The sequence below is a fragment of the Sus scrofa genome, chromosome 12, assembly GCF_000003025.6.
Source record: "Sus scrofa isolate TJ Tabasco breed Duroc chromosome 12, Sscrofa11.1, whole genome shotgun sequence".
NCBI classification, from domain to species: Eukaryota; Metazoa; Chordata; class Mammalia; order Artiodactyla; family Suidae; genus Sus; species Sus scrofa.
The window spans coordinates 23676294-23702984 of record NC_010454.4 but is presented as its reverse complement, the minus strand read 5'-3'; the positions used below and the strand labels follow the sequence as shown (position 1 = coordinate 23702984).

Genomic DNA, 26691 nt, shown 5'->3' with positions numbered 1-26691 from the left:
ATGCCAGGCATGGCGGTGATTGACAGGAACAGGATGGGTGATCAACTCTGTGAGTGAACCAGGGAAATCTTCCCAGAGGAGTCTGGTGCCTGGAGCATGTATCTACTCGTAGAGTGTGGAGAGACCTCTGGAGTCTTGGACTCCTCAGGTATAGCTCATTTCATTCCACAGATGTGCCCTGTCTGCAGAAATTTTAACTAAGATTTCTTAACATTGTTAAGGGTTAGAGCTTGCAGTGATGGCTACTATTTACTGAGTGCCTATCATGTGCCAGGTACTTTGTCAGGTTATTTATTGAAATATCTCTAATTGCTTGCAACAACCCCAAAGGTAGCTAGTTAGATTGGATTTTATAGATAAGATATATTATATATAATGTATATAATATACATATTTAAGTGGATTTTATTTTTCTTTATTTTGCTTTTTAGGGCCACACTCAGGCATATGGAGGTTCCCAGACTAGGGGTTGAATCGGAACCATTCCTGCCGGCATACACCACAGCTACAGCAACACGGGATCCAAGCCGAGTCTGCGACTTATACCACAGCTCGTGGCAATGCCAGATCCTTAACCCACTGAACAAGGCCAGGGATCGAACCTGCAACCTCATGGTTCCTGGTTGGATTTGTTTCCATTGAGCCACAAAGGGAACTCATTAAGTGGATTTTGTGTAGGATATCTATTTGCACATAGAATTGTAATCAAGTTGAGAAGATAAAGCTTCAATTGGTATTTGTGCCTAGGCCGTAAGCAACCTCTCTTTGAAGGACTGGGACAAAGAAGGCAAGGCCAGTGTTCTCCTTTCCCGTTTTGTTCGCTGCCTTCCTTTGCTTATTGCAGAGGTCTAGGCATTCCGTGAGGCTGACTTTATGAGGGGGGTGGATTCCTGTGAGGAAGCGGTGGTCATTAGTATTTAGGTGGAGCTCCGTCAGCCTACACCAGGGATTATGACTCAGTAGATTCTAAAATGAACCCATTTGTTTATAGACTTTGGGATGATGATAACTGAATGCCTATAAGGGGCTGGTATTATTTCATTTAACCCTCACGAAATCTTTTTTTTTTTTTTGGTCTTTTTGCCATTTCTTGGGCCGCTCCCATGGCATATGGAGGTTCCCAGGCTAGGGGTCGAATCGGAGCTGTAGCTGCCAACCTATGCCAGAGCCACAGCAATGCGGGATCCAAGCCGCGTCTGCAACCTACACCACAGCTCAAGGCAACGCTGGATCCTTAACCCATTGAGCAAGGGGCAGGGATCGAACCCACAACCTCATGGTTCCTAGTCGGATTCGTTAACCACTGCGCCACAACGGGAACTCCTCACAAAATCTTTTGAAGGGATATCGGTCTCCTCCCCACCTTTTTTTCTTCTCTAATACAGACTAAGAAACGATGTACAATACGTTGCAGAGTCGGGATGCAAAGTTGGGTTTTTCTGGCTCAAATCGAGAGCTGGAAGCACTAGCAGCACATCCAGACTGATGTGAAAGGATGCCATAGAATTTATAAAGCTCAGACTAAAGGGAAAATTCTGGATGGTGGCAGATACGGAGCAGAAGGGATTTAATTAGAATAAGTGGAATAATTAGCCTCTGGGGAAGGAGTCACTGGTAAAAATGATGGTTTGCCCCTTATCTCTTCCTATGGCGGTATGGAGCATGGTCCTGGCAAAGCAGAGGTTGCTGATTACATCTCAATCTGGTCCATTTCACAGTTGTAAACTAAACCCCTAACACCAAGCAGCAGTCTCTAAGAGAATGTGATTGGCGTAGCACAAAACTTTGGACGCTGTGAGAGCCAGAACTCGAAGTGAATGTGTCCTTCTTAGTTGGGAAAATCGCTGTCCTCTGTGAAGTACACCAAGAGAAAATACTTTTTGTTTGTTTAATCATGCTTTGCATTGGACAACTCTAAGGAAATTGGTTGCTAACTCTTTTGTAACCATTGTTATTATTATTTTTGTCTTTTTAGGACCACACCATCGGCATGTGGAGGTTCCCAGGCTAGGGGTTGAATTGGAGCTGTAGCTGCCGGCCTACACCACAGCCACAGCAATTCAGGATCAGAGCCGCATCTTCGACCTGCACCACAGCCCACAGCAACGTCGGATTCTTACTCACTGAGTGAGGCCAGGGATCAAATCTGAGTCCTCATGGATCCCAGTCAGATTCATTTCCCCTGAGCTGTGATGGGAACTCCTGTAACCATTATTAAGGCCATAATTACTTGTTCAGTGATATGTCTTCCTTAAATCTTAGAATTTCTTAAATCAGCCCTCTTGACAAATACTTGGGGCTGGATAATTCTGTTCTTCAAGGAACCGTTTGGTATGAGAGAAAGACCTGGGTTTAGGGTGTTCAGACCTGGAAGAGATTTGTCACACCTGACCTGGTCCTTTTTTGGGAACGAGACATTAGCGAAGTGGCTAGAAACTGGATTTGTACCCAGGACCCTGGCATGAAGCCCAGAGGAAAGTTCCTGATGATCACTCTTCCACCTCCTCCTTCCCATTCAGTTGCACTGGTGTCTTAGGTTGGGTTTATTTCCATTTCTGACCTGTTAACACATTCTGGGTATGAGAGCTCCGATTGTTTGCTGTGTTTGGGGGCAAACAGTAGGTGGTCAGAATGATGGCAGGGAATATCAGAGAATTAGCAGGTGTCAGATTGCTATTTGTGAACCTAAGGCTAAAAGTAACACAGTTAAATAGGCAAGTATATATAGCCATTAAAATTCAAGTAGGCAAACAATCAGATCATTGTATGCTGCTTATTATCCTGACCTCTTTAAACACAAGGCCCGTAGTACTGTCTTTGGGAATAAATAATTAGATACATAAATTACTTTTATCTCTGAAACATTGTGTTGAGTTTAGCAATATTACAACCAACACCCAAAAACTTTATAGTTTACTGTGACACTATTTTTAAAACACGAGAGAAAGGGTAAAATTCAAATAGGCATTTGAACCCCAAATCATTTTAAAAACACTTGAGTTTCAGCATACTCAAGGAAGAAGGAGTTCCCCCTGTGGTGCAGTGGGATAAGAATCCAACTGCTGCAGTTTGGGTCACTGTGGAGCTGAGGGTTCGATCCCTAGCCCTGTGCAGTGGGTTAAAAGAGCTACAGCTGTGGCTTGAATTCAATCCCTGGTCTGAGCACTTCCATATCCTGGAACCCATGCCACAGTAGTGACGTGAGTCACAGTGGTAACAACACTGGATCCTTGACTCACTGAGCCACCAGGGAACTCCTGAATTATTATTATTATTTTTTATTTTTTTGGTCTTTTTTTAGGGCCACTTCTACAGCATATGGAGGTTCCCAGGCTAGGGGTCTAAACGGAGCTGTAGCCGCCAGCCTACACCACAGCCACAGCCACAGCCATGCCAGATCCGAGCCATGTCTTTGACCGACACCACAGCTCACGGGCAATGTCAGATCCTTAACCGACTGAGCAAGGCCAAGGATCAAACCCGTAACCTCACGGTTCCTAGTCGGATGGGTTCCTAGTCGGATTCGTTAACCACTGAGCTACGACGGGAACTCCCTTTTTTGTTTGTTTTTAATGGTGTGTGAGGAGAGTGCCAACCAGTGGTTTGTGTGCGTGAAGGAGGGCTACACTGCTTCAAACTCTAAGCCTTGGGCTTGAAGGTTTGGGGTGAGAAGTCAAGCACAAAGAGAGCCTGGTCCTTCATCACGGTGCTGTGACTGTCTGGACAGCCCCCTGTCAGTCACAGGGGCAGGTGCTCTGGGGAGACTCCTGGAGACACCCCTCCTTTGCGGTTCCCTGGGCTGAACTCTTCCTCAGACAGAGCAGGTGTTCAGGGCAGGCCAGCCTTGCTGGTTCTGTGCCGTGAGCAGATTCCCTAAGCCCAGTCAGTAGCCCTCAGTTTCTTCATATGTGAAATGGGGATTATAGTGGCATGTGTCTCAGAGAACAGTTTTTTTTTTTTTTTTTTTTGTCTTTTTGTCTTTTTGCTATTTCTTTGGGCCGCTCACGCGGCATATGGAGGTTCCCAGGATGGGGGTCCAATTGGAACTGTGGCCACTGGCCTATGCTAGAGCCACAGCAACGCAGGATCCAAGCCGCGTCTGCGACCTACACCACAGCTCATGGCAACGCCGGATCGTTAACCCACTGAGCAAGGGCAGGGACCGAACCCGCAACCTCATGGTTCCTAGTCGGATTCATTAACCACTGCACCACGACGGGAATTCCTCAGAGAACAGTTTTGAAGACTAAATGAGTTAAATGATTTTAGGATAAGCTTACTTGTTTAATGTAGTATGTATTTCAACTGTTTTTAGAAAGTCAGTTAACAACCATGAAAAGGCTCTGGGAGGCAATCTGTAAGCTTTAATTTTTTCTTCTCATGCCTTCATACAAAACTTAAAAACTATTTGAAATTAAATACCGAAAATAGTATTTTATTTTCTAACAAGTTGTGTCTACAGATTTCTTTGGATAGGACAATGGTTGAGAAAAGAATTCTTTCAAATGTTTTGCATCTCAGATTCTCTCTGAGAACAGTTTCCTCATTTACCTTCCATGGCCCCTTTGTTTATTGAAACCAGGATGTTCTTTGTTCCCTTGGACCTGTTTCTGTGTCTCTGCCGTTCTGGGTGTCTCCATTCTGTGGTGTTGACCTCGATGGGGGGGGGGTGAAATTTCCCAGCACAGAGCCTGCTGGTGATGCGTGGGGGCTCCCCTTGGGCCTGGCTGGCATCAGTCAGCCGGCACTTGTGCAGAGTAACACTAATTCCAGCTCACCCAAGCTATGGTAGTTGCTTTTCTTTTAAAAGCATCGTTCTCCTTTTTTCTGTCCCATCCCACAATTTCAAAGCAAAGAAGGGTATTGGTGAGGGCTGGAGGGTTGGCAAGAAGGAAGAGGAAGCTAAACCTGACTCTCCCACCTGGAAGTAAATGGCAGGAGTGCTAGGCTTATAAACCTCGATCATCCCAGCGGTAACCTGCTGCTTACCAGCCTCTCAGCTGGAGTTTGAGGGGACCCTGTGAACAGCCTTTCTGAGTCCTCTCCTTCAGGACACTCTAGGCACTCTAAGCAGGTACCTCCCATTCCCAACAGGGTTGCTTTTGATGCTTGCCCTTCACTGAGTGCCTCGGGCCTGGGATGGGCCACTTGGCTCCAAGCAGGGTCTCTGGCTGGGCATTTCTCATTGAGCTGTTCTGAAGAGCAAGAGTCTTTGCTGTGAAGAGTGATGCCGGGCAGGCCCTTGGCAGGAGAGGACAGGTTCCCTTGAGTACGAGACACGAGATACGGTAGTGGTGCTTCCGCAAATGGAAATCAGCAGTCCGTTGTGGAAGGGAGCTTTTGCACACAATACGTACATGAACTTGAAGAAGCCCCATTGCCCTTCTCTGGATTCTCTTGGTAAGGGAAATTGTAGTTAGCTGCATTGTTTTATCTGACTCTTTCTCTGGGTTTTCATTCTTGAAGGACTGCCACCAACTCCAGTCCAGCTGCTCTATCCAGTGTCCCGATTCAGCAATGTCAAATCCCTCCAGCACCTCTGCCGATTCCGAATCCGACAGCTCGTCCGGATAGACCACATCCCGGATCTCCCACTGCCTAAGTACTACGGGTTTTTGGGGCTTGGGGCAGGAGTGGAGGGTTAGGTACAGTGTTATTGAGGCCTGCAAGCTGAGTGCACAGGCAGAGCCTGGCAACTCCCAGGCATCATCCTTTTCACTTCTCCTGTGTCTTAGCATCTAACTTAGAAATGTCACATCACAGCCAGGAAGGAGGAAGGTGTATATGTGTGTGTCAGCTCCCCTTCTGTAGACTCCGTGAAGAGTAGAGTGAAGGTGGTAAGAGGGAGGGAGACAGAACTATGACAAGTGAGAAACGGGAATTTTGTCAGGGCAGTCTTTGGTGTCGTCTCAACCATATAGGGATTGGAAAGAAAGGGTTGGTTGAACAGAAGTAGTCTTTTTTTTTTTTTTTTTTTTTTTCCTAATCTACATAAGTAACATTTTGTGTGTATCTCTCTTGTGTTTTTCAAAGGCCTCTGATCTCTTATATCCGAAAGTTCTACTACTATGATCCTCAGGAAGAGGTATACCTGTCTCTAAAGGAAGCGCAGCTCATTTCCAAACAGAAGCAAGAGGTGTTAGAACCCTCCACGTAGCGAGGGGCCCCCTGCCGGTCAGCACCGAGGGTATGCGCGCTCCCCCTCACTGTCTAGCCTGGTCTCTTCCTGGGCAGTCGTCATCATGCGCTGGGCCTGGTCCCCTCCCTCCCACCCCACGTGGTATATACCCCGATCCAGGCACCTGATCATGGAGTCCCAAGGGGGCACCTACCCTACTTGGGAGAAGGGCAGGTAGACACATAGCGGCTTAAAGAGTTATTTGCCAAGCAGCGTGCAAGCTAATCACTGAATATATATGAAGAGGAAAATGCACAAGTGCAGCCAGGTGTGCAGCCTTTTCTCCTCCTTTTGCTGATCGCCCTGCTATTGCACAAATGACAAAGAAAGTAGGAAACCAAAGGGGGAGAAAACGTCATCAGAGGGAACACTAAACGCCCTTATTTGCAGTAGCCACACGCTTCAGTGAGCGCCCACTCTGTCCCACAGCTCGGAATATGGGGATGAGGAAAGAGAGCTCGCTCTTCTGTTTAGAATTCCATCTGGGCCACTGAAAAGTAAATTGTTGAAAAGAATAGATGAATTAACTGCAGAATTCATTTATCTAAGAGGCTATTCTCCCATTCCTATGCTGAGTTCTACTCATTTATTTTCCCATAAAATATCGTGGAGTACTGGTTCCAAGATAAATTCTAATTAGTCCTCCTAAATTGCATTAATGTGAACGTTGAAAGGTAGAAGTGAGTGGAGAACAAAATTGCCAGCGAGCGGTGATTTTGATAGTGTGAGCTCTGCGCAAGAGCTCCCGCTCTAGTGCTGCGCTGGGGTGCAGAGACCACCCCACCCCCATCTTTCCTCCCGGGGTGGAGTGTCCTTTTTCAGCACTGAATACTCCTTCTCTGTTCCCCAGTCTCATCCCCATACCAAATTAAGAGGAAAACCTACCCTCTCAGCTCTCTTCATAATGGGAGAGAGTGACAACTGGTGTCTGTGCCTCGTGGGTTTTCCTGAGCCATGGCTAAGGTGGACCCAGCTGTGTGTCTCCTCTTGGCTCTGGAGGTCCCCGATCCTATGCTGTTGGAGGAAAGCATGTGAACCAGGCTAATGAGGATTAGCAAGAGCAAGAAGGAATGAAGAAGAGAGATCAAGGAATGGTCATTCCGGAGTTCCCACCATGACTCAGCAGAAACGAATCTGACTAGTGTCCTTGAGGACGCAGGTTTGATCCCTGGCCTCGCTCAGTGGGTTAAGGATCTGGCTTTGCCGTGAGCTGTGGTATAGTTTGCAGATGCGGCTTGGATCTGGCATTGCTATGGCTGTGATGTAGGCGGCAGATACAGCTCCGATTGGACCACTAGCTTGGAAACCTCCATACGCTGAGAGTGCGGCCCTTAAAAAAAAAAAAAAATGGAAGAAGAAATGGTAATTCTGACAGGCTGCAGAGTTTTAACTTAAAAGAATCCTGGACTGGGTGTACAGTCACTTTGTCAGATCTTCAATTACAGTCATACATTGGAGATACTGGGAGGTTCGGTTCCTACCACTGCAAAAAAATCAAATATCACAATAAAGTGAGTCACATTTTTTGGTTTCCCAGAGCATATGAAAGTTATGTCTACAGTATACTCTAGTGTATTAAGTGTGCAGTAGCATTATGTCTAAAAAAAACTATACATACCTTAATTTAAAAATATTTTACTGCTAGAAGTTCCCTTGAGACACAGGCTAAGGATCTGGCATTGCCAGTGCAGTTTTTGCCACGAGTAGGGCCAAAAAATAAAATCCTCGAAAAAAAATATATTGCTAAAAAATGCTAACCATCATCTGACAACATGGGGTTGCCACAAACCTTCAGTTTGTAAAAATGCAATATCTGCAAAGTGCAATGAAGCGAAGCAAGTTAAATAAGGTGTGTCTGTATCTTCGAGTTGTCTGCCCTTGGAAGTGTCTCCTAAAACATCTAAGCGCTCTAACATCTAGAAGGACTTCTCTGCTTGGGGACTTTGCATTAAGGAGGGTGGGGGGAGCTAGGGAGGCCCACCTACCCAACTGCACTGTTGAGAAGTAACTGGGGCCCTTCTGTTAGAGCACCGCTTGTGTGCTGGGCCTTAGGAGGAGCCCACGTGAACCCAGGCATCTTCAGAGAAGGATTCAGGAGGTGGAGGGCTCCACATTTCATCATGGGGGGGATGAATGAGTTTCACGGAGCAGAGAAATTCTAGACTGAAAGGGGCTTGATGGCCGAAAGAAGTATTTGACGGATTTTTCTAAGGAAGAGTGATTAAACTTATTCTGTGTGGTCCTGGGGGCAGGATAGGGACCACAACCGATATAAGTTATAAAGTTAGATCTCAGTTCAACTTTATTTTTTGTCTTTTTGCCATTTCTTGGGCCGCCTCCGCGGCATATGGGAGGTTCCCAGGCTAGGGGTCAAATCGGAGCTGTAGCCAGAGCCACAGCAACACAGGATCCAAGCCGAGTCTGCGACCTACACCACAGCTCACGGCAACACTGGATCGTTAACCCACTGAGCAAGGGCAGGCAGCCTCATGGTTCCTAGTCGGATTCGTTAACCACTGCGCCACGACGGGAACTCCCTCAGTCCAACTTTAGAAGAAACTTTTTAACAGATCAAATGTTTTCCACAGGAGTTGGTAGGTTCTTGGTTTGTGTATTCATCCAGCAGTTAGCTATATATTAAGTAGCCAGTATGAATTGGGAAGACAGTGCTGAACAAAATAGTCAAAGGCTGGAGTTCCCATCATGGCTCAGTGGCTTATGAACCTGACTAAAATCCACAAGGATGCAGGTTCGATCCCTGGCTTGGCTCAGTGGGGTGAGGATCTGGTGTGGCCATAAGCTCGTGGTGTAGGTCGAGGATATGGCTCAGATCCCGTGTGGCTGTGGCTGTGGTGTAGGCTGGCAGCTGCAGCTCTGATTTGACCCCTAGCCTGGAAACTTCATATACGGCAGGTGCGGCCGTAAAAAGATAGTCAAAGGCCCTGTTCTCACTGAGCTGCAGTTCTCACAGGGAGAGATAGACGGCAACAGGTAAATAAAGTAGGCTCATTTCAGGGACTGTACACATTAAGGGGAAAATAGAACTGGGTGACGTTTAGTGGTTAGTGGTGGGAGACGACCAAGTTTGAACATGAGGGGGTGACACTTCCCCTGTGTTTTGAATATCAGGGAGTTAACACGAGAGAATCTGGAAGCAGCCATTCTAGGCAAAGGGCCTGAGATGGAAAGGGGTGTGATCTGATCAGGGCATAGGCTGCGGTGGCCATTTGTCACGAGTGTGGGGCAAGTCATGTATTGATCGGCCAAGGATTGCATGGAATTGCCAGGGTGTCTTCTGGCTGTGACCCTGGCATCCTTGCCTGTGACATCAGGCTCTAGCTTGCTTCTAGGACCCCTTGGGAAAAGGGAAATAGCACTGTCCAAAGGAAAGACCTTTAAGGTGTGAAATTTGGCCATTTTTTCTCATTGGCCAGGCTGGTTTTAATTTCAGAGCTCTGAGTGAGCTGCTTGGTCTGTGTGCACTGTTACCTGAGGAATTTCACGCCAGGGTGCTTGGAGTTAAGGGACAGAGTAACAGCGGGAGCAGTGCCTTCTTAAATCAGACGGAAGACGCTGCACTGGCCTTTGCGGTTGCATGTTGGCCCTCTCGGTCGCCAGCGGCCGCAGGGCCTCCAGCTGTTCCTAGCCTGCCGCTCAAGGGCTTACTCCAGGGCCTTCGTTCCTTTTTCAGTCCCTGGAGCAGGTGGGCCTTGGGGAAGACGTGGGGGGAAAGTGGCTGGAAAATGAAGGGGGAGAGAGAAAGGAGGCAGTGTGGTGGGACATACTTCTTAGTCACTTTAGGACCTTGTTTGGGTGCCCTGACGAGGGCCGTGCTCCATGCCCGGCCAGCTGCAGGGTTTGCGGAAGGGAGCACTCGGCTCGCCAGGCTCCGGGCTCCCCTTGAGCAGCACGTCACCTCTAGTGGCCAGGCTGTCCTCTCTCCCCACTGTCGTTCCACTCTCACGAGCAACTCTAATTGGTTCTCCTTTTACCTAGGCGTTCGGTTGCCAAGCTCCAGTTTCAAAGAACCAAATGAAGCTAACGTGAAAAGGGCAGTGAGGAAAACAAGAGGGAAGAGGAAGGGTTGGGATCCTCTGCGCAGAGACTTCAGTTCCCCTCGCAGCCCTGGAGCTGGGAAGAAGCACACTGCCATCCTCTCTGAGCGGGGCTCCCCCAGGTCACGGCGGCCCCATGCTGTCCTGGAACTGGATGAGCGAGCTCCTTGGATAAACTGGAAGACGTCTCAACACTGTTTCTTTTTTCAGAAGTTTTGTTTTGAATGTTTGCATTTCTCGGTACGGAACACTCACCCTAAAGGCAGCCGGGGGTTTGTGCCCATTGGATTGGAAGTGGTGCCAAGGGTGAGCAGGTCCAAAGCAAGGGAGGGGAGGGCAAGGGAGGGGAAGGCAGAACGCAGGTCTTCATGGTTGACCTTGAAGAAGAGAAGGAGGCAGACGTGCACATCAAGCCAGGGGTTTCTGAGGGCTGAGACTCTGCCTCTCTTTTAGCGCGGGTGGCTTCAGTAGGAGCAGGAAAGAAAGGAGGGTGGGTGATGCACTGGACAGAAACTGGCACGTGGCCTCTGCTGGGGGCAGTAGTGACTCCTCGCTCGCATCCTTTCCTTTGAAGGTTTAGGAACCTGATTTCAGAATCACCTCTCATAGAAGCTGTGTTCGTTTGGTTTGACTGAATTCCCAAATTCTGTGACCTCAAGTTAGCCCTGTTCCCCCTCTACCCTCAGCCCGTTCCCTCGAGATAACCGTACATTTCCCTCTGGTCATGGTAACATCATTCCTACAGCTTCTGCCTGCTGTCGAGGCCGTAGTTTTTCTCATCACCGGAGCCGTTCAGAGCTCTGGTCCCGGGCTGCTGAAGTTAATGGTGCATGCTTCCAGATTCTTAATGGCAAACCGTCCCCGTGACTTAGGAGTCGGCGTGACTTACCTCCATATGTCTGTCAGCTAGTGAGAGGGAATGCGGAGGAAGGTGAGAAACGAAGCTATTGTCGTGGCGCTCTTCCTCGAGAAAGCTCCCTGGCGTCTCAGCCTTAATGGGCTGTCTTAGATCAGTGAGGAGGAGGGCATTACAGCTCGTGTTCTTAGGTGTGTCTGGAGCAGGAGGCAGGAAGAGCCTCTTTGTTTTCCTGTGTTCTTTCTAGCAACCCAGACGTTTTCCCAAGTTCGGTCCCTTTTGTCCTCCTTTCATTGGGAAGTCTGTCATGCCGATTTGAGAATTGCCTGTTTTCCAGGTGGGCGGGGAGGAGGAGGGAGGAAAACTCCAGGGCTCTTCAGTCGCCTTTAATTTTTTTTCTCAACTGGGCCACTGTCAAATCATCTAACATTACAAGTTTGCTTTTCTATAGAGTTACTCTGGGGAGAGGGTTGCTATTAAGATGGGAAAATTGAGCTGTGTAATCTTTATTACTCTTTGGCAGTAAGCATTCTAATAGGCTGTCTCTTTTGGGTCCCTTATGCTGATATCGGCCTCATCTTGCAAGATAACTCATAGCGTCGGGTTTGTGGTTTCCTAATGGTTTGGGGTGAGGCCCTTGTGTCTTGGTAGCGTATAGGACTGCCTCATCCAGAAGCCTTGGCCTCTTGCTGTGCGTCCTGCTGCATGGAATGACCATTTTTCCTCCTCCTAGCCAAACAGGGAGGGAACATGCATTGTCACCCAGCTGTGAAGCCCACAAAAATGAGCTTTGAAGCGTAAGCACAGCCCAGCTCACTCTGGTGTGTCGTGTGGTGCCTCTTCTCTGGCGGCCCTGGTAGTATTACCAACCAGTTACGATTGTAATCTCAGAAATTGGGTTACCTTATGGGTCTTGCCTCTTGAAGGTGCAAAGCCACTTGCCATCTTGCAGAAAGTGCTCCCCAGCTGTAGAGCCTGCTGTCTGGCAGCCATTGAGATCCTCGAGTGATTGTTGTGCAGCTTCATGGGATTTTTTTTTTTTTTTTTTTGGTTGCTTTTTAGTGTGCATTTGCCTGGCTCTGGGCTACATACTGTGGAAAACACAAGAGGCACAAGACATGATATCTGGTCTAAAGGGAGCTTTTAGGTGACTGCCACACATGAGACAATGGGGGGATGACTCAGCATAGCAGAGAGAATCAAGGGCTGTCTTTAAAGAAATTCTGAGTGGCTAAGATCAGGGTAGACCTCTAGATGGTCCAGGAAAGCTCTGGGGCTGTGAGACTTGGGGTCATAGGTGAGGGCAGGCCAGTGAGAAACAAGAGAACAGGAGCCTGGGAGCGGGAATCTGCATGGCGGGTGCTGACCAGTGCACAGCCCCAAGTTAGAGCAACAGCGTCAGAGAATCCTGTTTTCCTTGCTGTGGTCTAGACCAAAACTTACCAGTCCTCAGGCTGGTCTGAGTGCCGAAGGTTTCTGATGGTGAGGTGAAGTCCAAAGCCAGAAGCCAGGCAGGTTCCTGCCGGTGGCCAGGGACCTGACTGTTCTCAGCACAGCCTGGGTGAGGGAGGCAGAGCCCCGGGACCCCTTGTGGTAGCAGGGCTTTCCACTGGAGAACCCATACTCTCAGGTATAAAACCAAACCAGCTGAGGAAGCGTGACCCAACCTCACCTCCATCCTTCTTTCTCCTTCCGGGGAGGGTGGTGGTTACCTGTGTCCATGATCTGTCTGAGCGTTAGTCAGCCCAGGCTGCAGCCTGGTCCTTCCCCAGGAGAGTGGGCTACCAGACAGACTCCGTCAGGAGGGGAGGAGGAGGGGCGGTTGGCGGAGGTGCCGGCCCTCAGAGGGGACAGGGACAGGGAGCAGGAGCAGCTGGCCGAGCCGGCACTTCCCCTTCATCTCTCCAGGCTGTGCCCCCGCCCCCTGCCAGGTCTGGGTTAGCGCTAATGGAAATGCAGGCTCCATCCTCCTTGGTTGTTGTATTTTCAAGTCACAAGCTGGAAGAGGTTCTCCCTTCTAGGGACTGGTCACCGGTTTCTAAGTTGTGGATAGGTGACGCCAGTACTCTCAGGGCCTGCCTGTGTAACCTCGCTTGTTTGTGACCAATCTCCTGTCACCTTCCTCAGGGCAGGTGGGCACCACTGTCAGCTAGTGACAGCTCCTGCTGCAGTGTGCTGTATTACTTGAAATTTGAGTGCTGTGGCAGTACAGGAAGGGGAGGGTGGAGGCTTTGGGGCGGAGACTAGATCAATGGGTGACAGCTGGGAGTTTGGGACAGTTGGTGATGGACCTAGGCCTGGTCGCCTACTTGTGCCTACTAGATACAGTGTTATACCCTGGAAGGCCAGCCCTGGGTGGCACGCGGCCTCCTGAGGGGGAGCTGGCCCCCAAGGTGTCTCCTCCTCCTCCTCCCTCCATGTCACCGCGGCGGATCCTGCAGGCCCCTGTTAAGCTGGGGAGTGAGCAGAGATGGTGGCCACCCCCCTACAGCGCACATCCAGGAAGAGTTGCGGGGGTGGGGGGGGGCGTTAGTGTCCCAGATCCAGATGTGAGAGACTAGAGCAGAGCCCGGAGCCCTGGGCGCCAGCCTCTTCAGTCCTCACCCCGGACCCCTAAAGAGCACGGCCTGCTTGGAGCTCTGGGCCCAGCAGAAACGGGGATGGGATGGGAGGAACCTGTGTCCTAGGTTAGATCCTCCCCCGCCCTGCTGCCTCTCCCTTGGCTTTGAGCCCTGAAGTGGGGCCTGGGCGCTGGGCCGTATAGCTCCATGGCTGGGAGGTGGTCTGAAGTGAGTGTGTGTATGTGTGTGTGTGTGTGTCCATGTGTGTCTGAATCTTCATTGGCAGAAGTCTTGCCACGTTGGGGTGTTGAGAGCATCTCCGCTGGGGGGACACCTGCCGTTTGTCGTCTACTTTTAAAGAGAATGACGTGCCCCCTGTCCCTAAGGGAGGAACTTTTGAGTTAGACATTTTCCCTATGGGAATCCTCTTGGTTTGGTTTGTGGGAAAGGGGGAAATGGATAAATGATTTTTATCTCTAATTGTCAACACAGCTGTTCTTACACTGAATTTGTGCTATTGCATACATGTAGCCATCTTTCTTTTCACTGCAGCAGTGTTTTATCAGTAGTTCAAAATGATTTATTTGCTCCTGGGGAGTAAAACTTTTTTTATTAAAAAAGAAAAAAAGAAAAAAAGAAAAGCATGACCCCCCTCCCCCACAATAGCTTATAGGATTATCGGGCCACAAGGCTCAAGAAGGCAAAGTCAAGTCTGCCCGTCCCCATGATCCATCCTGTTTTGACGTTGGAGTCTTCATGCTCAGCACAAAACGACAGGAGGCCTTGAGAAGATAGAGAGCGAAGCCCCGGGAGGAGTGAGGTGGGGGTTGGACCATAGAGACAGAGGCACTGGGGACTCAGAAGCTGCAGTTAGGTAAAGAGTAATGAGTTGTATTTAAATTATTGATTCTCTAATCTGCCAGGGAAGGACCTTTCTTTACAGCAGATTCCATATTGTCTTTGTCCTTTTCGTGCTTCTTCACCTTCCTGGCAGGTGCCACCCAGTTTCTTCCTGCTTCCCATCTGGTCCTCTCTGCCCCTTCTCCCATCCCACTGCCGTCCACCTCGCGGGAAGCCAGTCCTGCATGCTGAGTCTGTGACATGCCTTTACGTGCATTTCACCTCCTTTAGAGGAACCTGGAACTGCTCCCAGCCCCTCTCTGCCAGGATGCCGAGAGGCACCCAGGGCAGCAGCCAGTCTCGGTGGAAGACCCGCATGTCTGCTCGCAGCTGGACTGCGATTGAAGCTGCTCCTGGAGATGGAGTGTGAGACGAGCTTAGGACACTCTTGATCAGAACCCAGGATATCACCACCCACACAGCCCCGCCCCGAGCTGCGTCCTAAACCCCCTACTCAGCTCAGGTGGAGCAGGAGGGCTGGTCTGACTACTCCATCCCTGGTGCTCCTTTGAACAGGGACCTGCCCCTCACTGTTAGGCCCAGAACCTTTCCCAAGGGACAGCATAATCCAGGCACTGCTCTGTGGGCAGGCCGGTCGTTGGAATGCCCAAACTGGTGCTGCCCGTGCCACAGCCACTGCTGTACATTTTTTGGTTGTTTTTAAGAAACTCAATGAAGGGGTGTCATTCTGGGCTGGGGTGTTGCCAATTCTTCACCAGAAGGGGAGCCACACCCCCCTGCAACCACTTCCGTCCTCTTCAGCCACCCTCCCCTCCTCCAAGCCAAAGCGTGGCCTGGCTTTTGTCTTCCCATTTAGTTTTTCTCCTTTCCTCTACCTTTTTGTGCTTAATTTATTAAAATAGTTGCTGTATAATTTATTTTCATAAACTATAAAAAAAATTACTAAATGGTTAAAATAGACTTGCAGGCCAATCTTAAACGGGGTGGGAGGGTCCGAGGGTGGGAGGGGGAAAGGGAAAGATGTTTTGATATAAACAAAACAGATGCACTTTGGGTGTGTTTTGGTATTTTTCTGGGGATAGATGGGGGGGTGTTGGGATGTCCCTGTAGATTAGTTCCAGAATGGGGTGTCTGTATATACTGTATGAATAGGCATGTTATGACTCTTGTAAAGGGACATTAGTAGCTGCTGCAGGTCCTGTTTGGAAACCCCATGTACAATTCCTGGTTTTTGTAAGTGTCAGTGCGGGAGACATTTGACTCTTGTGTTTGTATCTCCTTTTTATGATTGCTGTACTGACCCATGTCTTTTTGCGGAAGGGGTGAAAAGAGATTTGAAATAAAAATGTTTAGAAATTATTTCATGTTATTTGGGTTGGTTTTTTTTTTTTTTTTTTTTTTAATTTTTGTGGTCTTTTTTGTCATTTTAAGGCCGCACCCACAGCATATGGAGGCTCCCAGGCTAGGGGGTCCAATTGGAGCTACAGCTGCCGGTCTACACCACAGCCACAGCAACACAGGATCCAAGCCACATCTGCGACCTACACCACAGCTCACGGCAACGCTGGATCCTCAACCCACTGAGCCAGGCCAGGGAGCGAACCTGCGTCCTCATGGATACTAGTCAGGTTCTTTAACCACTGAGCCACAGTGGGAGCTCCGGGTTGGTATTTTTCTTTTTGGCTGCCCCTATTGGTGTTTTTCAATCCCTCTGCCATGTCGCTTGACTCCTCACACCATTGCCACCCTCTTTGGGTCAGGTGACCCACCCGCGGCAATCAGGGCATCCCCAAAATGTCAGCCAAGCAGAGTGGCTTGGGAACTGCCTTTGTCGGAGGTGGAGAGGCTGAAAACTCCCGAGGCTGATGGCCAGTGCTCAGAGCTGCTTTCCTCTTCCCCAGGAAATGCAGGAGAATTTCAGAGGCCTTTCGGGGGGTCTTTTTGCTCCACTTAGGGAGCGTTCCTCTTTTACCACAGTAGTCTTAGTATTTACCTGGGCTGGCAGTCAAGGTTTTTTCATCAGTTTAACCTGTGTCCCTCTTGCCTTTGTAGCCCGTTCCTTCTTGAGCCATCCTTTTGGAGAGAAAAGGACTGGAAAGGTGTCTCTGATTGACAATGGTGTGTTCTCGGAGCCACTCAAATCTCCCCTCTCTCCCACCCAGTCCCTCTCCAAACGCCCCACTTAGGGGACCAGTATACCACTCCAGCACATTCTGGAGAATTTTCTGCAGTTTCTCTGCATCCTGAGGGTGGGAAGCACGCTGACCAGAGGAAACCCCAGTTCCTGGTAGCTGCATTTTCATAGGATGATTAGAGGTGCCCCAGGAGGGCGTCTTGGAAGCTCTTTCAGAAGTCACAGGTCCGTGTTAGGATAAAACAGTGTCTTATCAATTCTGATAACTATTCTGTGAAGGCATGAACTCCTGATTGCAGGCCTTTTCCCTTTTGGAAGAAAAGCACCAAGCAATGAAGTGTGAACAACATTGCAGAGGAAAATGCTTAACTCAGAATCGGCAATTCAGACACTCTAATGGCTGCCCTTTGGACACACTTTGTCCTTTGTCAGTTGTAGGGAATCTCGGCTAACACCAGCAGTCAAGAGTCTTAGCGTGCATTTCTTGAAAGTGGAGACTTAAGGAATTCCCGTCGTGGCACAGCAGAAACGAATCCGACTAGGAACCATGAGGTTACAGTTTCGATCCCTGGCCTCGCTCAGTGGGTTAAGGATCCAGCATTGCCGTGAGCGGTGGTGTAGGTCACAGATGTGGCTTGGATCCTATGTTGCTGTGGCTGTGGTGTAGGCCGGCAGCTGTAGTTCCAATTGGACCCCTAGCCTAGGAACCTCCATATGCCTCGGGTGCGGCCCTAAAAAGCCAAAAAAAAAAGAAGTGGAGACTTAAATTTTCATCATTTCAAGTTCAGAATCATTCAGATTAATGCGAAAATTTGTTAGGAGTTCCTGTCGTGGCTCAGTGGTTAACGAATCTGACTAGGAACCATGAGGGTTTGATCCCTGGCCTTGCTCAGTGAGTTAAGGATCTGGCGTTGCTGTGAGCTGTGGCGTAGGCCAGCGGCTACAGCTCTGATTAGACCCCCTAGCCTGGGAACCTCCATATGCCTCAGGTGCGGCCCCGGAAAAGACAAAAAAAAAAGTGAAAATGTGTTGGATTTGCTTAGAATGATAGATATTATTCCCCTCTGGCTTGGCTCATAAAGCCTGTAGAAGAAAAGGCATTCTTTTGGAAACAGCCCAAGGTAAAACCTCCCACCCTCCGATTTGACCCCTAGCCTGGAAACTTCCATATGCCACAGGTGTGGCCCTGAAAAGACAAAAATAAAGAACTCAGGAGTTCCCATTGTGGCTCAGCAGGTTAAGGACCCTGGCCTTGCTAGTCTAGTGAGTTAAGGATCCCAAAGCTGTGGTGTAGGTCACAGATGCAGCTCTAATCCAGTGTTGCCATGGCTGTGGTGTACCCCTCAACTGCAGCTCCAATGTGACACCTAACGTAGGAAATCTGGGTACAGCCATAAAAAAAAAAAAAAAAGTAGAGCTCAGCTCAGTCACTCTTCTTCACATCCTGGGCTTCTCATCTCATCCCTGCCTTATCCCCTTTCTACTTCTGAAAGACTTGGCTTTGTTTCTGGGCCTTGATTCTACAAATCATGAGTGATGATGGGACAGGTGGGAGAATAGGAGAGGCTATCCTGGGAGAGAAAAATACGTGTGAGAAGGTAACAGTTGAGCTTGGGGCGGGGAGTTTGGAAGATCTGGAAGGGAGCAAGAGAGTCTGGCAGCATCTATCTTATGTGAGAGCTTGACAGAGTTAAAGATTTCAAGAAGTTTCACTACATTGGGTGTCATCTCCTGGTGTCTGTTCCCTGCAGCTGCCACCTGCTCCAATGCCCTGATGTTGTGAAGAAACCAGCCATAGAGGAGTTCCTGTCGTGGCTCAGTGGAAACGAACCTGACTAGTCTCCATGAGGATCCAGGTTCGGATCCCTGGCCTCACTCAGTGGGATAAGGATCCCATGTTGCTGGCTGTAGTGGAGGCTGGTGGCTGCAGCTCTGATTTGTCCCCTACCCTGGGAACTTCCATATGCCCTAAAAAGACAAAAAAAAAAAAAAAAAAAAAAAAAAGAAAGAAAGAAAGAAAGAAAAGAAAGAAACCAACAAGAGGGTCCTTCTGGATATGGAGCTGTTTCTTTGAATTGAAACACTGTATGTAGAAGTGACTGGGGCACAGCTTTAGACCTGTGAAGCTGTTTTGTTTTGTTTTCTCTTTTGGCTGCCTTGCGGCATATGGACTTCCCAGGCCAGGGATCCGATCCAAGCCTCAGTTGAAACCTACACCACAGCTGTGGCAACACTGGATCCTTAACCCACTGTGCTGGGCTGGGATCGAACCCACATCCCTGTGCTCTGGAGACACTACAGATTCTGTTGCACCACAGCAGGAACTCCCTGGTGAAACTCTTGCTGCATGTGGAACATGGGCTCTCTGTCTTCACCTTCAGCTTGTCCTCCACCCCATAAGCTCGTGGTGGGCCAGCACACCAAGAGATGCCCCCACGAATATTTGCTGCAAACTACGCAGTAGATCCAAGACAGCCAGAAGTGGACATAGCTGTGGAGGAAGGTCCTCTGGGCTGGAATCACCTTTGGGCCTGAATGGGGGGAACAGGGGACCAGAATGGGAATTCACCAGGGAAGCAAGGCTGGCTAGGGGAGTACCCAGAATCCCTTGTACAGCCTGTAGAAAAGGGACCCACCCAGGGCGGGGTCCTGCGTTTCTCAGCCAGAGCCAGGCTTTGGGGAGCCTGAATCATTTTTCAAATCTCACATTCACCCCAAGAGTAAGACACCTTCCTAGACTCTCAAAGGGTGGGGTAGGAGAGAGTGGGTGGTAAGGATGGCAGACCAAACTCAGATGCATCTGCTGGGTGCTTCTGCTCCTCCCCACGCCTACATCCACTCGATAACCCAAGGGAAGACTGAACTCCAGCGCAATCTATGCTTTCTCTGTCTCCTCTTGAGAAGGGGGAGAGGTGGTGTTTTTTTTTGGGTTTTTTTTGTTTTTTTTTGGTTTTTTTTGTTTTTTTTTTGTCTTTTTGCCATTTCTTGGGCCGCTCCCGTGGCATATGGAGGTTCCCAGGCTCGGGGTCCAATCGGAGCTGTAGCCGCTGGCCTATGCCAGAGCCACAGCAACGCAGGATCCAAGCCGAGTCTGCGACCTACATACACCACAGCTCACGGCCACACCAGATCCTTAACCCACTGAGCAAGGGCAGGGACCGAACCCGCAACCTCATAGTTCCTAGTCGGATTCGTTAACCACTGCGCCAGGACGGGAACTCCATTTTTTTTTTTTTTTTTTTTTTTTTTTTACCTCTCTGTGAGTAGATGAGATAATGCATATAAAATGCCTGGGAGCTGCTTAACACTCAATATCTGTTAACAGCCACGGGCATTAATTATTATCGTTATTAGTGGCATTTGAGGAGGCTGAGAGCCTTTTGCCTTCCCAAAGGCAGAAGGAAGAACTTCAGGGGTTCCATCGAGGGGCTGGAGGCCCAGTGAGGGTTGGGCTGTAGGGAGCGGGGCGGGGAGGTTGCCGGAGGGTAGGGCTCGGGCGGGTGGAGGGAGCAGGTGGAGCTGGGTTAGTTGTTGGGCTCGTCCTGCCACCTAGTGGCTGCTCTGGGCGAGGCCACCCGGTTGTCCCTTCAGATCTGGGTGGTGGTGGGGCGAGGCTGGGCTAAAATATTCCTGAACATTTATCCCCGGCCCTCTTCTGCTGCCCGCTCTTGTAATGAATGCCCTGTCCCCTTGGGGACCCTGGCCCGTGACACATCCTCCGCATGGCCCTGGCCTGTAAGACAAGCCCCCTTTCTCCAGGTGGAGGAGGAGGAAGCCTTTGTTCTCTTGGCTCCCAGGCAGAGTGGGGGGAGCTGAGGCAGACACCCTGGGTGGGGGCACCCTCACACCCCACCCCCACCTCCACTGCCTTGCTGGCGCCTAATGGGACCCTCGCCCCAGGGGGATGCCAGGACCTCCTGGCACTGGGAGCCCAGACCTGTCTCAGTGTCTGCCTAGGGTTTTCATTTAATTCTATAAATATGTACTACTTGGTGCAGGCCCTGCCTGGCCGAGTTCTCCTGAGCTCTCCCATCCCAACCTTCTCTGGGGGATTTTGCCTTTTGTCTCCAGGATGCGTGCAAGGAAGCAGACACAGAGACCCGCAGCCCCAGGCCGGCTGGTGAAGGGCCCACTGGGGGCCCCGGAGTCAACGTGGCTGGCATCTGAGTCTCTCATCATCTCCCGCCCCCCATGAGGCGGTGCCCTCCCTCTGCGGAGGCTCCTGCAATGATGTCCTAGTTGCATCATGTCTGCCTCCTGCTTCAAAGGCAGTTGTGACTCTTTGGGGACGGGGCTGACCCTGGGTGAGGGGCTTCAGGAGGGCGGCCGGGAGCCACAGGAAGGAGTCCCCTCTTGGGCTGGGAATCCTGGGTCTGGCACCCACAGGCCCCTTGCTTCTGCCCTGCTGCCCTGCCCTCCCCACCCCCAGCGCCCACTTCTCTCTCTCAGGGCCTTGCAGCCTCAGCTGCACCAGGCCTGGATTGCATCATTCTTGGCTTTGTTCGCAGAGCAGCAGGTGGAGGAGTGGGGCCTGCTGCCCACCGCCCCCCTTCCCTCTCATCTCCTTCTACACCCTCCTGGGTAACCCTCCTCCTTACCCGGGGAGTTGTCCGCCTTACCCGGTGGCTCTCAGCTCTCCTCCCACCTTCTCCTGCTCCCCAGGGAGCCCGGAAGGCGACAGAAGCAAAGAGAAGGAGGCTGGGGAGGCAGGGATTGGCACCAGGCTGGAAACCGCCCTTCATTCTGTTCTGCACCCAGCTAAAGGCAGGTGCTGCCCTCAAAAGCAGCACCTGGTTGTCACCAGCAAAGTCAGAAACGGTCACCTGCTGAACTAAAGGTAATAATAATCAGCGTAAGAGGAAATCATTCAGCTTCTTTATGGAAGGTATTTAACTTGTATTGATGATTTCGGTATGTGCCCATTAGAGGACCAAGCGCTTAACACTCGCATCTCATTTAATCTTTCATCAGCCCCTGGAGGGGGTGCTGTTATGCCTCCTGGTTTCCCCTGATGAGGAAGCTGGAGCTCAGAGAGGTGAGAATACCTGCCCACAGAGCTACTAAATTTCGGCAGATCTGCGGCTTGGAGCTTAGCCTGTCCTCCTCCAGTGTAACTCAAAGCTTTTCAGTGAGATGGAAAATCTGATGCCGGCTCGACTTGGACATTTTTTACCGTCTGAAAAGAGATTTTTGCCCAAGACACTCATCAAGAGATAAGACTGTCCTCCCCCCCCTCCCTTTTTTTTCCCCAGCAATGGAAGCCTGTGGAAGTTCCGAGGCCTGGGATTGAACCCAAGCCACAGTAGTGTGACAGCACTAGACCCTTTAACTGCTAAGCCACCAGGGAACTCCAAGGCTGTCTTCTTTTAATCTTATGAAGGAGATAAAAGAAGACATACATCCAATGACCTGAGCTGGGCCCTGTCCCTGCCCCACTGCTGCCCCTTGGAGGTAAAGCTGTGGCTGAAGGTTCTGACCCATGTCCAGTGTAGAAACAGAAATCAGAGTAGGAGCTTATCAGAGATCCGGGCTGCCAGGGAAGAGGGAGGACTGGGGTGGTTGCACATGTGGACCCTGCAGGCTGGGGTAAAGATGCTGGGCAGTACCACCCCTTCTGTTCACTGGGATTCTCTGCTTATGAAGCTTCCTGTAGTGCTCAGGGTGCATTGATAAAATAGTTTTGGGGTCTAGCAATCTAGCCACCATGACTTTGGCTAGTAGGAGTCTACTCCTCAGGGCCAGATCAGCATCTTTGGGGACAGACAATTCTCGACCCTGCAAAGTCCCAGGCCAGACCTTAGCCCTGGGCAAGCAGCAGCTGATTCAGAGACCAGAATGGGTGGCCACTGTCACTGGGCCACCTCCTCTTCCTCGTTTTCACTTCCAGTGGCTGCTTCAGCCCGGAAAGAAAACCAGAGGGAAAGCAACTGGGAAGAATGGAGCCTGCCTTCCGTAGCCCTGGGCCCAGCTCCACCAGGGCTTGGGAGAGACCGGGTCAGGGGGACCGTGCTTGCTGGCTAGCATTCTTCTCTGTCTCCTGTCTCTTTAGCCCAGGACAGATTCCATCTGAAGGGACAAAGGGCCTCATTGACCCCATAGCCTTGTGACCCCACCCAAGTCTGTCGCTCCCCTCCCTGGGCAGCCAGCAGGGCACCCAGTTGGGTAGCAGACCGGGGCCACGAGGCCGCTGAGAGGCCATGGCAGGGAAGCCAAGAGAGGCCGCAGCCAGCTGGGCGGGGAAGACTGGGAGTGTGTGGGCAGCGCCCAACAGATCCCTGAGGGGAGGGGTGGCCGAGACTGCTGGCTGCAGTCCCAGGAGCAGAGCAGCACATACTCTGCAGGGCCAAAGCACGGGAGGGCTGGGGGGTCCAACCTCAGCCCCAAACTGGGCTGCCTGGGAGCTTGGGGCCCTCCCGGCCTGCATTCCTGCCTTCCTCCCCCTAGCATGCTCCCCACCCCCAGCCTATAAAGCCCCCTTTGTCTGGACCTGCTGAGGATCTTAACTCTCCCCATCTCAGCTTCCAGCCCCCTGCCCCCTCACCCTCGGGTCCCCTTGGTGGTGGCTAGGGCGCCATAAGGAGGGTCCCCTTCATGCCGCCTGGGCACAGGCCCAGGGGGTTTGTGCAGCCAGCCTGATGCCCCCACCCCACTGCCCGCCTCAGGGCAGGTTAATTCCCAGCCTTGTCCACTCCGGGTCTACACACTCCCGCCCTGGGCAGCATGCCTGCCTCTCACGTGCCTGCTCATGTGGTAGCCCCCTTGGTTTGGCCCTGCCCTGAAAGGCGCAGGACGGGGGTGGGGGTGGGGTGGTGGGATGAGGGGTGTGGGGGGCCTGGTGGGTGGTCAGGAGCCACTCCTGATGGGGGAGGGAATATCAGTGGGGGAGGCAGTCTTTTCGCCCCCTTCCTGGCCTTCACCAGAGTTGGTGGCTCCACTGCCCACAGGTCGGGTTCCCAGCTGGTATTGGAGCTTCAGATGACCCTTCTCTGTCACTGGACAAACAGTTCAGCTCCTCCTCCTACTTGGCACATGCCCCGGGCATGGCACACGGTGGGCGACAGGAATCTCCATTCCTGCTCTCCACACCCACCCAAGGGCGTCGGGGAGACATTCGAAGAGAGGCTGGATGAAGAGAGGCTGGATCCCGGCGGCGGGGAGTGGCCCCTCCCTCCCCAGCTCCTGTCCTCATCGGGTCACAGGGCTCAGACTCCTGATCACGGGGTGGGGTCTCCCTGGGGTCCAGGCTCTGTGGGTATCTCTGGCGGGCTCTCAGGTGATCACAGCCGTCTGAGTCATGGGGTCAGCTCTGTCACCAAGCTGCTGCGTGACCTTGGGCGGGCCTCCTCTATGGTCCCCATAAAAAAAGGGCTGGGGCCCCTTCTGACTCTGATCACCTCAGAAGCGAGGAGAGGGGCTGCCCCGAGAGTGGATCTTCTCTGGACTAGCAGTGCCCCCAGGACAGGTGGAAGAGGGGGTGCTGGCAGGATGTGCCCCCTGGGATGTGTGAGGAGTGTGTGTGCATTGTATGTGTGTGATTGAGAGAGAGAGAGAGAGAGAGAGGGAGAGTGTGTGTGTGTGTGTGTATGTGTGTGTGTGAGCGCGCGCGGAGTCTCTACCCGCGGGTGGGGGAGGGAGGGAGGGGCGGGGCGGGGGCGGGGCCTGCGGGGCGGGGCGGGGCGGGGCGGGGGTCTGGGCGGCAGACACCAGGCGCTCCTCGAGCGCACGGGGGCGGCTGGGTGCTGCACCGACCCGGCGCATGGAGGAGCCGCCGCCCCCTGCGCCCCACCGGGCTGGTGCGGCGAGGACGGCATAGCAGTCGGCAGCATGGAGCAGGTCAGCGGGCGCCGGGCGCGGGTGCGTGTCTGCGAGGAGAGGGCGGGGGCGTGAGGACTGGATTGAGGGTGGGGGCGCCAAGAGGGAGGGGGACCGGCCATCGCGGGAGGGGTTGGGGCTCTGGAGCTCCGGGCGGGGCCGGCGCTCTGGAGAGGGAATAGGGCTGGTGTGACACAGAGCTGGTACGCGCGCGCACTCACACAGACATACACACACGCACACACACACACCCGAGTACTCCCCCACCAATGACACTTAGGGAGGTGCTTATCTAGGGCTCGCACGCTGTCTGTCTCCCCACCCCCACTCCCAAAGGAAAGCATTTAGAAGCCCCCCCCCTCCCCACTCAGTAAGGTCCTGGCCCCTTCCAGGATCCTAGCGGGCGCTGCATAATGAAGGAGTGGCAGAAGGTGGGGGTGGCTCTCTGAGGCCATACAACCCGGGACCCTCCAGACCCCCCCTGGTGGGACCTCAAGCTACAACTCCCCCCTCCCCCCACACATCAAGGGGCTTCTCCCAGCCAGGCTTCCCCTCCACTCCCAGTTACAGCAGCTGCAGCAGCTGCTGCCACCATTTCGTGGCAGTGAAAATATGGGGTGGGCTGGGCAGCTTCTCCACGTGCCCCCCAAATACAGACCTGCAGCTCCAGCCAGGCGCCCAGGGGCTGTCTTTCTTTCACACAGCCTCCATGCAGGCACGGGTGGGGGGGTGTCAGGGTGATGGCCCCCTCATGTTAGAGCTCCTCACTCCCTCCACAGAGCTTAGCAAATCCTGGACAAGGTGGGGTCTGTCCCGTTGGGGGGAGGGACTCTATCCCGACTTGTAGCCACTAAGAGGGCCAGTGTCCTGATGTGGGCTGGTGTGAGGGGGCTGCCTTGCTCCCTTCCTAATCCGGATTTGGTGAGAGGTCTTGGGGTGGGTGCACTGAGCTTGTCCACATTCCCAGGTTCTGCCTAAAGCAGTGGCCTGGGGCCCTGGGATCTGAGACCCCTGCCCTTTGCGGCGGAGGGCTTCTTGGGTTGCCTGTGACTGTGGTGAGGAGGGGTGTGGGGAGGGGTAGAGGGTGAGGAGTCAGGGGCTTGGGTGATCCTAATTTTGGGGGGTTGGAGAGGGGCTCTGAGGAGGCGTGAGGGTTCTGGGCATCTTCCTAGGCTGGACCTGATGTGTGGGGAGGGCTGTGGGCTGGTCTAGTCTCCAGACCTGCTGGGCATCTTGGCTGTTAATTTAAATGGCCAGTGGCAGCTCCCTGGAGCATCAAGCCTGGCAGGGGGAAAGGGATTCCATTTGTCATTCTTTGCTGTTGTCATTACAGACTCTACCCTCAACTTCACTCTGAGCACAAAAAAGTGGGGGTTGGGGGGGACAAGACTAAATGCCACTGAATGGCTCACGTTAAAATAGTTAAATATGGAGTTCCCGTCGTGGCGCAGTGGTTAACGAATCCGACTAGGAACCATGAGGTTGCGGGTTCGATCCCTGCCCTTGCTCAGTGGGTCAAGGATCCGGCGTTGCCGTGAGCTGTGGTGGTAGGTTGCAGACTCGGCTCGGATCCCGCGTTGCTGTGGCTCTGGTGTAGGCTGGCAGCTACAGCTCCGATTCGACCCCTAGCCTGGGAACCTCCATATGCCGCGGGAGCAGCCCAAGAAATGACAAAAAAAAAAAAAAAAAATTACCATAAAAATAGTTAAATGTACGTTATGTGAATTTCATCTCCGTTAAAAAAAAAAAAAAAAAAGAAAGAGGGGCAGAGCTGGGGACATCACTACTTTCTGCCTAGACGATTCTAAATGCATCTCACTGGGCCTGCAGCTCGGCCTGGGTTGCTCCTCCATCAGCCTCTTGTACTTCTTCTGGGGCTCCGGGGCTTTCCCCTTTCCCAGGGGCAGAGCCTGGCTCCCCTGTGCCCTGGCATCATCGTGGAAGGGAGGACAGAGCTTGGAGGAGAGTCAGGACATGGGCCTCCTGCCCCAGCCCCATCAGAGGATGCTGGGAGCCCTTGCACATCCGTCCTTTCTGGGCTGCTGTGAAATCCCTGCCAGCTGTGCTGAGCGGTGCCTTTCCAGGTCCTTTCCCTGTGTCCTAAGCTACCTCTGCCGAGAAGCCCAGCAGCCAGCCTGTCCCCTGGGCGTGCGCGCGACACTCCCACCCCTGCCACCCCACCAGGGGACTCTGATGATCAGCACAACCTCGGAGGGGCCCGCGCTGATGCCACC

At 51.9% G+C, this 26691-nt stretch overlaps 1 protein-coding gene across 3 annotated transcripts in view; it reads left to right on the top strand.

Moving 5' to 3' along the window:
• The window catches only part of SOCS7 (suppressor of cytokine signaling 7), a 36313-nt gene extending 20443 nt beyond the window's left edge, over positions 1-15870 (top strand). For 2 of the 3 annotated variants that reach the window (XM_005654015.3, XM_005654014.3), the window contains 3 exons: positions 5467-5602; positions 6034-6187; positions 10175-15870. In XM_005654015.3, coding sequence (XP_005654072.2) covers positions 5467-5602; positions 6034-6157 — 260 coding nt within the window. In that variant the 3' untranslated portion in view covers positions 6158-6187; positions 10175-15870. The remainder of the gene's footprint in view (positions 1-5466; positions 5603-6033; positions 6188-10174) is intronic. The other variant, NM_001201486.1, reaches the window with a different exon arrangement.